Raw genomic sequence first — 14,567 nt, 5'->3', positions numbered from 1 at the left:
ATCAAACCCTTTGAGAACGTCTATTCAAGGTGCTGGATTGGCACATCCAACCACCCTGGGCAATAATTAGTCAACCTTACAGCCTCCACATCCTTTGTTGTTCCTATTTTCTACTCATTTCCTTCTCCTCTTGGTCACCATGCCCTTTGGTCGTAAGGTGAGTGAGGGACAATGATATTGAAGATTGGTTTTTAAAAATCAGTTTCTGACGGCACCTGTAAATGTTGCGTTACAGGCTGAAAGAAGGCATTTGGTGTGTTTGTCACTTTCGTTACACCACGAGTCAAGGTCATTGAAAGTTGGTTGTAATTCAGCATCTGCAGTCTCCCCATGTTCTAGTTATAAAGACAGCCCCTTCCACAAACACAAACGGCAGTGAGCCCAGCAGCCGGGATTTGGGGGCACGCACTGCGTGCAAACCGTTTGGCACCGCCCCAGAGAGCAGGTCAGGCCAGGTGGCATTTGTCGGGTGTGCTGGTCTCTTCCCGCATCTGTTCGACCTTCACCTTAAGTGCAGCATGTCAGTGACCACTGCTGGGGACATGTGTTCCTGAGACATGTTTTTTCAGAAGATGTGTATGACCGTGGGAGTGTTTTCACAAGAAAAGCTCATTAAAAAGTAGAGTCTGTGGGAAGTCATTTCATTTAATTTTACAAAAAGAGGAGGCATTCTGTTTTTCCTTTTGAGATACATTTTTTTTTTTAGATTTTATTTGTTTTTAGAGAGAGGGGAAGGGATGGAGAAAGAAAGGGAGAAAAACATCAATGTGTGGTTGCCTCTCGAACTCCTCCTCCTGGGGCTCTGGCCCACAACCCAGGCATGTGCCCCAACTGAGAACTGAACCGACTACCCTTTGGTTCACAGGCCCGCGCTCAATCTACTGGGCTGCACTAGTTGGGGCTTGAGATACATTTGAATGTAAATGTATAAAATTCTGTCCTCAAAATTTACAGTATTCACCTATAGGCATATATGGGATCTGCTAGGATAGAGCCGAGAACCTTTTTCAGAGCAGTGCCTTCATTCAGTGACTTTGTCATGAACTGGTGGTCCCTTGGACTTGGCCTCAGTTGCCTGTACCCCTTGGAGGCGAGTTCAGCCCAGTGGTTTATGGAGGCGTTTGAGATGTTCTGGAGGGATGTTCTCTTGAGCTTATAGTGTTCATACGTTTCAGTCTCCAAGGGATCTTAGTGGGACCAAAGAGTTGGAAGGGAGCACGTTGGTAGGCAGACCCCTTGCACCCTGTGAATATCTGTACCCCCCTCTGCTGTGCTCACCCCTGGGTGCTGGGTACTCCACATCATTTGTTATCATATCCCTATTGTAATACGCAGCCCATCAAACACTGTGGGATGGGGTGAGTCTGAGTTAAGGATTAATGTAAGGAGAAAGTTCCAGAGGGAATTTCAAAATCGACCGAGTGCAAATCTGAATAAGATACTTCAGCTCTGGCTTACATCTGGAGAGAGAAGGCTAATAAGCGCATGCCCGTTCTTTGCTCGTGGTAATATGTCACTTAAGCTTTTAAAAAGCGTATAAGGATGCTTATGCATCACAGATATTAACTCTGCTAGAGTGCCTCCATTTTTTTTCAACCCATGGAGGCTGATCTTTGGACAGAAAGTACCAGAGGAATGGAAATTGCCGCTAGAAAAGCTGGGCCACCAGGGAGTCTGTCCCATGAGTGCAGGAGAACTTCAGTCCTTTTCTTGCCACCCCTCCACGTGGGCTCAGCCTACAGAGAGGTGTGGACAAGGCAGGACAGGAGAGTCCTGCCAGAGAAGGAGGATGAGTCCAACCCTTGTTTTCTGTGCACTGCCCCCGATGCTTGCCCTGTGAACAGGACCATTAAATGTGTGTGCGTCTAACTTTGACAGTAGGACCGGAAGGGTTCAAACAGCCGTGCCTGGCTGTGGCGTCCCCTTCTCAACGACAGGAACAATTAACCTTAAGTTCCTGGCCTTCAGTCCTTGTGTTAGCTTTCACCCGTGCAGATTTAAGACTCCGACGATGTTGTTGGGATTGAGGGAATGTGTAGGGGTGGGGGATTGTTTTGGATTAGGCGCACTGTCCGATTCATCGCCCACTGAGTATCAGATCAGGCCTTAGAACCATCTGTGTGGTAACGTGTGCATCTCCCTGGCTGCCTTCCATCCCTGCTTGCTGCCTGGGTTATTCTCAGTTATTCCAGCCACTGTCACATGGATTTCCTGTCACCCAAGTTTGTTCTTCTTTTTTTCCCCTTTTGGTTCTCTTTTCCACAGTCACCCTTTGTGTCATTTTCTTGGGTCATGGAACTTACTCTGTTGGAAAATAAAAGTACATCTTATCAGGTGCTGTGGCGTTGGAGTGAAGCTTGCCCTAGCATGGTATACTGGCTGCTTACGCGGCCTCAGCTTTCTTGATCATCAGTCATTTCAGAATAATTTAGAGAGTTGCTGCTCCTTCTTCCGGGGGGCACAGGCACATTCCTCAGGACACAGCAGAAGAGAACTCTAAATAGAGTCCCCTGCTGTCGATGCAGAGATCCAGGTGACGGCCCTGGAGGAGGACCCAGTGCCTGGTCGTTGCCACTGGACCTTTGTTTCCAGCTTCGTCTGGCAGTGTCCACTCCTGCGTGTGGCAGGGAGCCAGCGGGTCTCCTGGACTCAGACTCAGCTCTCACCGTGCTGGGGGGTCAGAGTTACTAGTGCTTGTTACGAATGTGAAAACCAGGTGAAGAAACTCAAAGATGTTCATGTAGTGATTAAATGGAGAGTGTGACTCCCACTGGGCTCCCGCGAAATCCAAGTGGAGCATACTTTCCCCATGGCGAGGCTTTGGAGGAAGTACATTTCAGTTCTAGACACACAGTTTTCCAAAGGGGGTGAGGTCCTTTTGCCTTTTAAACAGCCATCAGAGAAGTCTGCCCCCACCCCAGATTTGTCTCTGTGCGGGTGAGCTCTTCCACACAAGCGGGGCCCTCAGCGCACGGCCCTCTGGGAACACAGCATGCTAGGGCCCACTTCACCCGCAAGTGCCTCACCCGCCCTCCACACACCCCTGCCTCCCCACCTGTGTGCAGCAGCTGACTTTGTCTGAGCAGGCAGGCATGTCTGCTCTAGGGGAGCATAGCAGAATCATGCTCCCATCCAGAGATCCTGTCCCCTCCCCACCCCACCCCACCCACTCTAGCAGGAACTACTGAGCAGTGGGCCGTGGTTACCGAGAGTCTGTCCAGTCCCTTTCGGCGTAGCAGGAGGTTGGGGAGGACAAAGTAAGCAGGGAGGTCCCTGGCGGGTCTCTGGCTTCCCCAACCTGAAGCAGTCCCTTCCCACTCTGAGTGTCTGTGGGATGGCTGTACCATGTGTCCCCATCCCACCTCCTGCCTGTGTTAGGAAAGGGGGCACATGAGCCAAGCCCAGCTCTTCAGCCTGGACCCTCGAGAGGCAGGCCCCACATGGTTCGTCTCTGCACTCTTGTTTCTCCTCCGGCCAGTGACACCACGACGGGCTCCCCCTCTGCTCCTGCCACAGCGTTGTCGCGTCCCTGTCAGTGCGTCCTCACCCCTGCCTGTCTGGAGCCTCAAAGTGGGGCCTGGTGGTTCTTGTTCAGAGTCCTAAAATAGAGGTTCACCTTTTCCTGTTGAAGGTGCATTTCGCTGAGGGACGTGAGCACGTTTGTAAGTGACCCAGGCCAAAGGCGCGTTGGGGAAAGTTCTGGCTGTCACTTCACCTGCCTGGTCCTCTGGGCTAAGGTACACCTCTGTCTAGTGTATTTCCATGTGACGAGTTTCCTTACAGGGACCTCCATTGGCCCTTTAGAAATAAAGGCAGCTTTTACCTTGCTCCACTAACTTCCAGCTCCCGCTCAGGAAGCATAGGGGGTTATGAAAAGAGCAGCCTGTGCTGAAATTGCAGGCATCACCACTCGATCCGAGTCTCTCCTTTCCACTGGCAATTAGATGACAAGTTCTTCGAGATCAGGGCTTGGGCCTTACACGTTCAAACTCCTCGAGGTCTCATAGGGTCTAGCATAGTTCCCTAGGAAAGTGGCCTCCTTAAATCTGGTGTACTTGACTCATTGGTTCCTCACTCACGAACCTGCACGCCTTCCTCATCCGTGCAAGTTGGTGCCGACAATGACAAAGCCTGCCGAAGAGTGAGCTACAGCAGAACCATTAAGACTACGTGCTGTATTTCATCATTCCAGCTTTCTTCATTTCAGAACTCGTGGAGTAAAGTAGAAAAAGGTACTGCAGAAGACAGAAATTAGAGTCAGTAGCAAGAATGACTTTTTTTTGGGGGGGGGCTTGATCAGAAGGACTTGGGCTCCCAGAATTAGCTTTTTTAAAACCAGGATTACTTTGCTTTAAAAAAGGAAGAAAAAAAAAAAGCCACAAGCTGAAAATATAAAGGGAATCAGGTGAGAGTGATGATGTTGATTGAAAGAGGAAATGCGTTTCCTTGTCTGTGAGCTTCCACGTGTCTGTGAAGTCACAGACGCCCTGGTTTTGGTGGACATTTGGATGTGTCATCTTCCCATGCTGTGCATGGCACTTGGATCTCCCCCTCCCCTCCCCGCCTGGACAGGGTCCTCTGCTCGGCTGGGGTCTCCAACATCCCCATCAATGCAGGCCACCAGGAGCGACCTTGGCATTGTGGCTGTGGAGTTCGATGTTATGAGATAACGAGATGGGGAAAAACTGGAATGTTTTTGTGGAAGGCAGTTTAAAAGATGAAAGCCTTCACTTCTTTAATGGCCGGAGAAAAGGAGACCTATAGAGCAGGTCTGTGGAGACCCGGGCCCTTAGATTCAGGTGCGTCCTCCTAAGGAGCAGCGTCGCCTCTGTTCTGGACGTTTGGCCTTGTAGGTGGGTATGCAGACCCGGTGCCGCTCGGCCCACTGGGCCTGGGGTCCCAGGGAGAGAGAGGGGTGCCCTGCCCTTGCGGTCACATTGTGCCTTCTGGGTGGGGATTCTGTGGCATGTTTCTTGCATCCGCCTGTCCTCCGCCTGTTCTGTCCATGGCCACCAGCTCAGGGTGACCTCTTCCTCATTAATGCGTTCATTAAAAGCTTATTTATTGAGTGCTTGCTATGCGCCAGGTACCGCAAAGACACGGCTCTTTGTTGTTTGTCGAAGAAATCAAATCGAAGATGGAAACCACATCTTTCTTTCCCACTTTCTTGGTGTGCTGGTGCCTGTGTGTTTTCTGTTTTCCACACTTTCCTCCCCCAAGGGGCATCACATGTGTCCCACCCCTGTCCCCGCCCCCTGCAACATGGGGAGGAGAAGAGGGGCTACAGGAGACCAGCATGTGCACCCCCAGCTTGCATAGTCAGTTCCTTGCCTATATTTCTTCTTTTTAAAGTAAGGGTGTTAAGTTTCAACAAACTCTGAGTTCCTTTGGAGCTTAGACTTCCAACATCTGCCTACCTCAAAGGCATGGGACTCAGCTGAGAGCACTAACCAGGAGGACTGGCTTGTCCCGCAAAAAGGCACAAAATAAGAGAACCGTCTTTTACTCTCTTTGCCCTGAGTTTCTTTTCAAAGCCCTGTGAGCTGCCCAGTGCCTTTGGGAGTTGGGCCTCCTGAAGGCAGAGGCTCTGGAAGGCAGAGCCCGCCCTGGAAGGCAGAGTGCCCGCCCTCTGCACTAAGCCAGCGGCTGAGTCCTGCCTTTGTCCTGTGGCCAGTCCTGTTCCCCGCTTTCCCCAGAGGGACCACAGGCTGTGCTCGGAGGTTGGAGGGACAGTCACTGGGGACTGGACTGCAGGCTGCAGCCATGGAAACCTGGCAGACTTACCTGGCCCCAGGGGATGAAACCTTTGACCTTGGCCTAATTAACTGCTTTCCCCAGCCAACTATCTAAACTGCAGGATTTATTTAGCACCTGCTCCTCCCGGCCCCTTCCCCACACCTTCCGCCCTCCGTTTTGGGTGCCTGTAAACAGTGCTTCCTACCCAGTCCTTGTCTTTGATGCCTGGGAGCCCCAAAATAACTTGTGGTTGTGCAGTAATGTGAATGCGCATCATGCCACTGAACTGCATAGTTAGAACAGTTGACATTTGTCATGTATTTTCACTACAATAAAAAACTATCGATTGGGGAGAAGAGGAAACCAATTTACATTGGAACTGCAAAGTAAGGAGGGATTTTTACCAAATACTCCATGACTTCCACATCTAAATGATGCTTTTGTGGTTCAGAACATCGTCAGAGGCCCCCTCAGTAATTGCCTTATCAGTCTTTAGTGTGTTCATAATTCCCTCTTTGTGTGAGGCTATTTCCAAGCATCACCATTAAAAGCCCTTTTGTATTCAGTTGTTTACGGATCCATTTCCCCCTTGCCTGGACCACAGTGTCTGGCACACTGGTGTTCAGTGAGTGTTTTTATGGGTGACGAATGAATGACCACGTTCGTGGTGTAAATCCTCAGGTCCAGGTTCCTGCGCAGGGACAGTTTTCTAGCGGGCTTTCTGAAGTCCCCCATCCCACTTGTCACCCTGTCCCACATTGCCCTTTCCTGTCTTCACAGTGTTGAGCCCTGTGTGAAACTGCTCTATGCCTTTGCTCATGTGCTAACGTGGGTCTCTGATTTCCTTTCATTGTAAAATAGGACATAGAAGGATGGAGATCCTTGTATGTCTCGTTCTCCTGGCATCTCTTCTGTTGAATGAGTGAGTGGGTCTCCAGGTTGTGTCTGAACTTTTGAAAAAGAGCAACACTCCTCAGACTCAACTTGGGAGCACACAGTGATTAAGATGAATAGCATCTTATGGGAAGCATAGTAAGGAAGAAATGGCTCTGTGCTTTGCACACCAGACTCCACCTGGCGTGAGGCAGTTTCAAACAAGAATATTCAGGAATTCTTAAGCAATCTGTTATCACTGACTTCTGTGTTCCATTGAGGCGATTACTTTGTGTGTTCAATTGACAGTGTGTATTTTTGTATTTTTTGAAGATTTATTTATTTATATTTTATTGATTATGCTATTACAGTTGTCTCATTTCATCCCTGTACTCCCCTCCACCCTGCACACCTGCTCCCACCCACATCCCCCCCTTTAGTTCATGTCCATGTGTCTTAAAGTTCTTTAGCATTTACATTTCCCGTACTATTCTTGCCCTTCCCCTATTTTCTACCTACCTTCTATGCTACTTATTTTCTGTACCTTTTTCCACTCTCTCCTTCTCCCACTCCCCTGTTGCTAACCCTCCATGTGATCTTCATTTCTATGGTTCCGCTCCTGATCTAGCTGACCTCTTAGATTGCTTTTGTTTTAGGTGCGGTTGTTAATAACTGTGAGTTTGCTGTTCTTTCACTGTTCATCTTTTTTATCTTCTTTTTCTTAGATAAGTCCCTTTAACATTTCATATAATAAGGGCTTGGTGATGATGAACTCCTTGAATTTGGCCTTATCTGAGAAACACTTTATTTGTCCTTCCATTCTAAATGAAAGCTTTGCTGGATAGAGCAATCTTGGTTGTAGGCCTTTGGATTTCATGACTTGGAATACCTCTTTCCAGCCCCTTCTTGCCTGTATAGTCTCTTAAGAAATCCGCTGACAGTCTGATGGGAACTCCTTTGTAGGTGACTGTCTCCTTATCTCTTGCTGCTTCTAGGATTCTCTCCTTCATTTTAATTTTGGCTAATGTAATTATGATGTGCCTTGGTGTGTTTCTTCTTGGGTCCAACTTCTTTGGGACTCTCTGAGCTTCCTGGATTTCCTGGAAGTCTATTTCCTTTGCCAGATTGGGGAAGTTCTCCTTTACTATTTGTTGAGATAAGTTTTCCACTTGCTCTTCCTCTTCCCCTTCTGGTACCCCTATAATTCAGATGTTGGAATGCTTAATGATGTCCCGGAGGTTCCTAAGCCTCTCCTCATTTTTAGAATTCTTGTTTCTTTATTCTTTTCTGTTTGGTTGTTTCTTTCTTCCTTCTGATCCACTTCATTGATTTGAGTCCCAGTTTCCTTTCCATTTCTTGGTTCCATGTGCATTTCCCTTCATTTCACTTAGTATAGCCTTCATTTTTTCATCTAATTTGCAACCAAATTCAAGCAGTTCTTTGAGCATCCTGATCACCAGTGCTTTGAACTGTGCATTTGATAGGTTGGCTATTTTTTGTCGCTTAGTCATATTATTTCTGGAGCTTTGATCTGTTCTTCTGTTTCGGCCATTTTTTTTTTTTGTCTTGTCGCACCTGTTAAGTACTGAAGGGTGGAGCCTAGGTGTTCACCAGGGCAGGGCAACCCAGTCACTGGATTGTGATGCTGTATGCGGGGGAGGCGTCCCAGAGGGAACAGCGGTGCTTATTCTGCTTTCTGTCGGACCTCAGTCCCCGCTACTGCTTCCCACAAGCAAATTGGGGCCTTCTGGTGCTGCTTCCCAGGTGGGTGGGCTTGTGTGTGTTCTAGGATCCTGTGGGTCGTCTCTCCAACAAACTCTCCTGTGAGGCTGGGAGTCTCTCCCTGTTCATTAACTCGCACAGATGTTTTGAATCGGTGTTTTGAGGCTTTATCTCCCGGCACTGGGTTGCACGGTCTGTCTCGCCCCTCAGTTGTACGTGTGCACATGTGGGACCACTGCCCGGTCAGCCAACCACCTTGCACACAGTGCCTCGCTTCACACTTGCCCCCCTGCTGGGTCTTCCCAGTTGCCACCTCGCGCCCAGGGTCTTCCAACTGCTGCCTGGGTGCCCAGGGTGTGCCCGCTGCCGTCTTGCACACCCGAGGTGCCTAGTGCGCCAGGTGTCACCACTTCCTGTGCTGAGACCCCTCTCCTCTCTGCCTCCCCACTCCGCCCTGTCTACTGGTCTGGATGAATGTGTTTATTTCAGCTCCTTGGCTGTCCGACTTCCATACAGTTCAATTTTCTCAGTTCTGGTTGTTATTTTGTTTCTGAATTGCTGTTGTCCTTATTTTGGTTGTATGAGGAGGCGCAGTGTGTCTACCTACGCCTCCATCTTGGCCAGAAGTCTGATAGCTCCTCAGATTTATTTATTTTTAGAGAGAGGGGAAGGGAGGGAGAAAGAGAGGGAGAGAAACATCAGTATGTGGTTGCCTCTCGTGTGCCCCTTACCGCTAACCTGGCCTGCAACCCAGGCATGTGCCCTGACTGGGAATCAAACCTGTGACCCTTTGGTTCACAGGCTGGCACTCAATCCACTGAGCCACACCAGCCAGGGCAATTTTGTATAGTTTTTAAAAACTGCAATAAAATTTATATACAATGAAATGCACTCATTTTAAGTACACAATTGCATGAGTTTTAACAAATGAATGTGCCCTGTGTATCTCATACTCCATTCAAGATATAGAACATTTCTCTAGCTCCAGAAAGCTCCTGTTGCTTTTTTCCACACAGTTCTGACCCCCTAAACACCACTACTGTTCTCATGTAGATCACCGTGGATTTGTTTGCCTTGCTTGTCTGTGGATCAACCTCTATTTCATATCTGACCGACGTGTTTATGTCCTTCTGACCCTCAGACCAATGAGACAGTGTCTCTTGGATGCGTTCCCCATGGAACCCTCTGTCCTGCTTCCTTTGGACAGGTTATTCTCTAGGCCAGGACACAGCTTCTTTTCTGAGGCATTTATCTTTTGTATCACGGTCAGGAAAGGAAGAACTGGTAGAGATTTCAGCAGAGTGAGGGGTAGTATATGTGTGTGCATAAATACAGAATAATACTTCTCTGAATTTTGACCTGTCTAGGTATTTTAAAGTGGTTAGTATCCACGAATACCTTCACTTACAGTCCAGGATCACAGGGCGCATTCTGGTGTTTTCCCCAATTTGTGCTTGTACTTTCCTTCTGCAATAGTAAGAAACCTGGCTTTCGAGATTCCTAACGTGTTTTCCTATTCAGTCTATTCCCCGGTGCGTAACCAGGCTCACCTTCCTCAGCGTACTTTCCCCCACGTGTTCATCCTCCACACAGCAGTTCTCACTCGGACAGCCCACTGTCCCCACTCCAGGTCCCCTGTGTGGAACCGACCTCGTCTTCCCGCGGAGGCTCTGATGCCCAGTATGGGCCCCTCACCCCATAGGGATGAGTGCCCACCTCGCTCTGCTTGGGCTTCGATGAGTCCTGCGCATGCAGCCCATGCATCGTCCTCTCACCACCTGTGAAAACGCCTGGGTGGCCGTGTGCCACCTAGTGGCTCGTGGCTCCAGGCTGTGCTGATTCTCTCTCCCTTTCCCTAACATTTTCCCTTTCTCAACCTTCCTATACCAAAGAGTGCTTCTGTCCACCCATCTACCTAAGCTCAAGATTTAAATACCCTTGAATATTTGCCCTTCTTCCCCCTACTCACGGCTCTTCCCAGCTAAATTGTGAGCAACTGTAGTGGATTCAAAATCTGTCCCGTTTCTTTTTATCTCTGTTCATTTTTCCTGCACCTGTTCGTCTCCTCACTGATGTTCTCTTTCTACTCTGTCTCACCTCCCACAAGTTATTCTTACAGAGCAGCTGGTACAATCTTTTCAAAGCATAAGGCATGATGTCCTTTCGAACCCTCTACTGGCTTCCATGGTGCTTACAATAAAATCCGTGTTCCAACCCAGCATGTGCTACGTGTGTGTATATATATATATATAGCAATCGATCCTGGCTGCACATTGGCATCAGGAGGGGAATTAAGAAGCCCTAAGCCGGGCCCCACCCACGTCCAGTTAAATCTGTTTTGGGGAGGTGGCCCAGCATCAGTATTTTTGAAGTTCCCTGATGAATCTAATGGTCAGTTAGGCTTGGGAATCCCACCTCCCTCTGCCCACCCCCATACTCTCTTCTTCCCTTTCCTGACTGGTTCCGTTTGACTTCTCAGAGGGACCGTTCCTTGACCACCTTACCTGAAGTTGCATCCTGCCTCACCATTCATCCTCTGCTGTGTTGCTCTTTTTTGAGCACTTCCTAGCACTGTCACCTGAGGTCACCTTACTTCTGTACCCTTTCTTTAGCATTAGAGTGTAGTCTTCGTGATAACACTGGCTCGCCACTGCATTTTGGTGCCTAAATCGGTGCTTGATAGCTATTTGTGTGTAGAGGGGAGGAGAGCCAAGTGAGGGGCCTGTCATGTCACATGGGAGCTGGGGGGCGGGGAGAGGGAGACTGTGGACAGGGGAGGTAAAGTGGACCAGACTGATGGAGATCATCAGATGGTTGGAGAAACCAGGAGAACTAAACAACTTGGACAATGGAATTAGGAGCTCTCTGATACTGCAAGTCAGAGGGGACAGATTTTTTTCTGAATTAGTATAGTCCCAGGAAAACAGAAGTGACTGGTTTCCTGACGGAAGTGCAGCCTGTACCATAGAGTCACTGTTGATGTTCACCAGGCCTGCCCTAAACTTTTGGAGATTGTCATTTCACCTGCGTGTTGGTAAGAGCAGCCATCTGGACTCAGCCAGCCCCCCACTGCCCCCTTCATTTCGGTTGCCTACTAACTCAAGGGACCGTCTGGAATTCCTGTCAGTTCCTATACTCACTCATTTGGTCAGCCTTTGCTATCTCTTTGCATCATGATGCATTCAGAGGCCCAATTGCATTAACGTCTTTAACTATGATTATTTTGTTCTGAATATTGGGGTTAATTGAAAAATTGTGTTCTTGCTTATTACCTCACAACCCGGATTAGTGATGGGGACATGAACAAACATTCTCTTGACAAAACGTCAGCTCTATTTTGTGCACATTGTTGGAAAAGACAGTAATGCCCCCCCCCCAAAAAAAAAAGAAGGAGGAGGAAAAGAGAAGAAGGCTGCAGCAAAGGAGGAAGACCTGTATGAAATGGGTTGACTCCGTACACGAATCTGTGGGCACGAGTCCACAGGAGCCAAGCAGGGCAGCTGAGGACAGGACTCTGTGCGTCGCTTCAGCATTGGGGTCTCAGGAGTCAGAGCCAGCTGCACTCAGCAGCGTGTAACCGCTCGTGAATTGTTATCCTTTCCCTTGCCGTTAACCAGCAGTTGAATTTATGGAGCCTTGATGGTATATGAATGAAACTCCAGGCATAGACAGTGTTCTGTGACTGCCTAATGCCAAGCAAAATGTTCACGTTTACAAATTCAGCATGGGAATTTTGTGCCTTTAGATAGGGGGCTTACACATACCATGAGTCCAGAGGAGACTGAGGAGGTAAAATAGGTTTTCAAAAATGACAGGCGTAATTCTGGGATGAACGGCTGTGCAAAAACACTGTTTACAAAAGTAGCGGTGAGTTCCTCTCTGAAAGTGAAGCAAAGCCTGTGTGATAAGAGCTTGGTTTTACAGGGCACTGGGAGGTGAGAACCGGTTGGAAGACACTGCAGTATTGTTTCTCAGCTCGCCTCGCTCCATCCCAGGAGGAAGACTAAGTCATTCCTTCAGGCAACAGCATTTTCATGGGTCGTGAAGTGTGAGCCGGTGGCGGAGACTTGAGACTTGGGAGAAGTGTTCAGCTTGGTGTTTGCCTGGGCCTCTGGCACCCCTCGGCATTCTAAATTAGGAGCAGTATTTCCTGCTCAGTGTCTCTCTCTCCACCGTGAGCCTTGATGAGAACCTCTAACGATTCCACAGGACGATGCCCCATTTCTCCCTGTAAAAAAACAATAGCAAAACTTGTTAGATTTTTGAGTACTGATACCTTAGAATTTTTGAAATGTTTAAATCTATGTACAAAGAAGGTAAATTCAACTTTCTACTTCTAACATGTCCAATGTAGATTGTGTGTCTGTTTTCTGGGCGATTTTATGTAGAACAAATGATAAGAAAGATCTAGAACCCTATGAGCAATTGCCTAACATTTTAATTATGGCTGTTATCTATTTAGTGTATGTTTGTGGCTGCTTTACGCATGTGCCTCTCACAATAAGGTGCCTGATGGACATGGGAAGTGAGGGGAATTATTACAGTGAGTTATGCATAGTAGGTGTTCGGTAAATGTTTAATATAAAACATGTGTTTATGGACAGATTAAATCGTATACTCTACAAGGTAGAGGGTCGGAAAACATCCATATGTACATTGTATTTATTCGAATTTTGAAAAGGAAGTTAAAGCTCTTGCATGTGTGTGGGATGAGAAAAAAGTTATCTTTCACCATATTCCTTTTGTGATGTTTGCATTTTTTACCATGTGCAAATGAGACATTCAGACTCTACAAACTAGTTATATTTTTTAAATTATCAAATAATGGGATTTTAAAAAAATCTTAGGATAACCAAATTTAAGAATCATGTAATTAAAGAGCATAGTTACTTAAAAGTATTTTTAAACACTCAAATTATCATGTTTGTATTTACCTACAAAACAACTCGTTGTAAAGGCCAGCCTTTTTAACTCCTAAAGCTTTTTCTTAAAGCCTCATCAAGCAAACACATAAAATCTTTTTGCTGTGTATGTGTGTGTGGGGGGGGTGCTTACAGAATTGCCAAGAATTATTTGAAATGTTATTTTCTTATTTGTTTCAGTTTTTTAGGTGCAAATATTTGTATATATAAGGTTTGCTACTCCATGTGAAAGTCATTCCAGAATAGTAGTTTTTATGCTTGGAACTTCGGAGAGAGAGAGAAGAGGAAGGGGAGGGAGGGAGGAGATGGAGTAAGAGAGAGAGGAAGAGAGACAGATGATCTAAGTGATTTTAAATGTCTGTTTTAATGGTGTCAGGTTACTTGTAGAGCGGGTACCATATGCATGAAAGTCCAGATTCATCCAGGCAAAAGCACTGAGTGACCTTAAGGGGTTAATCAAGGTGTTAAGAGGCTCGGCTGCCTTCTGTCCTGTGTTTTGGTCTGTCCTTTCTCCAAAGGGGCAGAGATGAAGCATGGCTGTACATGAATTTTAAATCCTTTAGCGACAAAGAGAATAAAAACAATCGATCTAGATTTTTATTGTGTAATAAACCAAAATGTGCACATTCTAATATATTGTCTGCCGATTGTCTCTTGAATTCCATCTTGGCGTTCTAACAATATGAGGTTGTATATTGCTTATATCTTTATATTATCCCAGGTAACATAAAACATCTTGTGTTCTCTTATTCCTTGACAGGTTGGTTCCGAGGGTATACCCTCCAAAATAAATCTAAAAAGGTACGGCTTATCATTCAGTTTTTGATTTGAAGTCTGTCTGCTAGTTTTGTGCTGTGCTGTCTGATCCTGCGTCTGCTCTCTGCTGTCTCTAGACCTAGTTTGCTTTCTCTCTGCCGGCTGTTCTTTAGAGGTGAAAGCAAAGTGTGAGCTCGCTGCTCCAGCAACACAATGCAGGCCCGGCAACCATCTGACTGGGGACAGAGGCCCTGAGGGGAGTTCTCAGACCAGGCCGGGCCTCTGCAGGCTTCTTGAGCCCTGTCCCTCTAGCTGAGCAGTGCGGTGATACCGTGGCCTTTTATCCTTGGCTCTGTCTTTGGAAGAGGGAAGGCATGCTTCTTCGCTCCTTTAGTTCCAGCGCTAAACTCCCAGCACTAAAGGGTCCCCGTTTCCCCGGATTCTTTCCTTCGTTGTACTGTGGACCCACCGGAGCGGCAGTCTTCCAGCTGTGCACGTGACAGCCCCATCACACACCGTGAAGTCAGTGCAGTGGGTTATAACCAACCACTATTAAAA

At 47.5% G+C, this 14,567-nt stretch overlaps 1 protein-coding gene across 3 annotated transcripts in view; it reads left to right on the top strand.

Annotated features, from left to right (window-relative positions):
* Positions 1 to 14,567, top strand: part of DOCK5 (dedicator of cytokinesis 5) — a 195,996-nt gene that overhangs the window by 61,021 nt on the left and 120,408 nt on the right. For 2 of the 3 annotated variants that reach the window (XM_037163470.2, XM_037163469.2), the window contains exon 3: positions 14,014 to 14,054. The exons of the other annotated variant lie outside the window; for it this stretch is intronic. In XM_037163470.2, the coding sequence (XP_037019365.2) occupies positions 14,014 to 14,054 (41 nt within the window). The remainder of the gene's footprint in view (positions 1 to 14,013; positions 14,055 to 14,567) is intronic. 3 annotated transcript variants of the gene reach the window in all.

This window comes from Artibeus jamaicensis, unplaced genomic scaffold (genome assembly GCF_021234435.1).
Source record: "Artibeus jamaicensis isolate MK-2021 breed Jamaican fruit bat unplaced genomic scaffold, CSHL_Jam_final contig_477, whole genome shotgun sequence".
NCBI classification, from domain to species: domain Eukaryota; kingdom Metazoa; phylum Chordata; class Mammalia; order Chiroptera; family Phyllostomidae; genus Artibeus; species Artibeus jamaicensis.
Note: the sequence above shows the minus strand (reverse complement) of the source record. Positions and strands in the feature narration are given on the sequence as shown.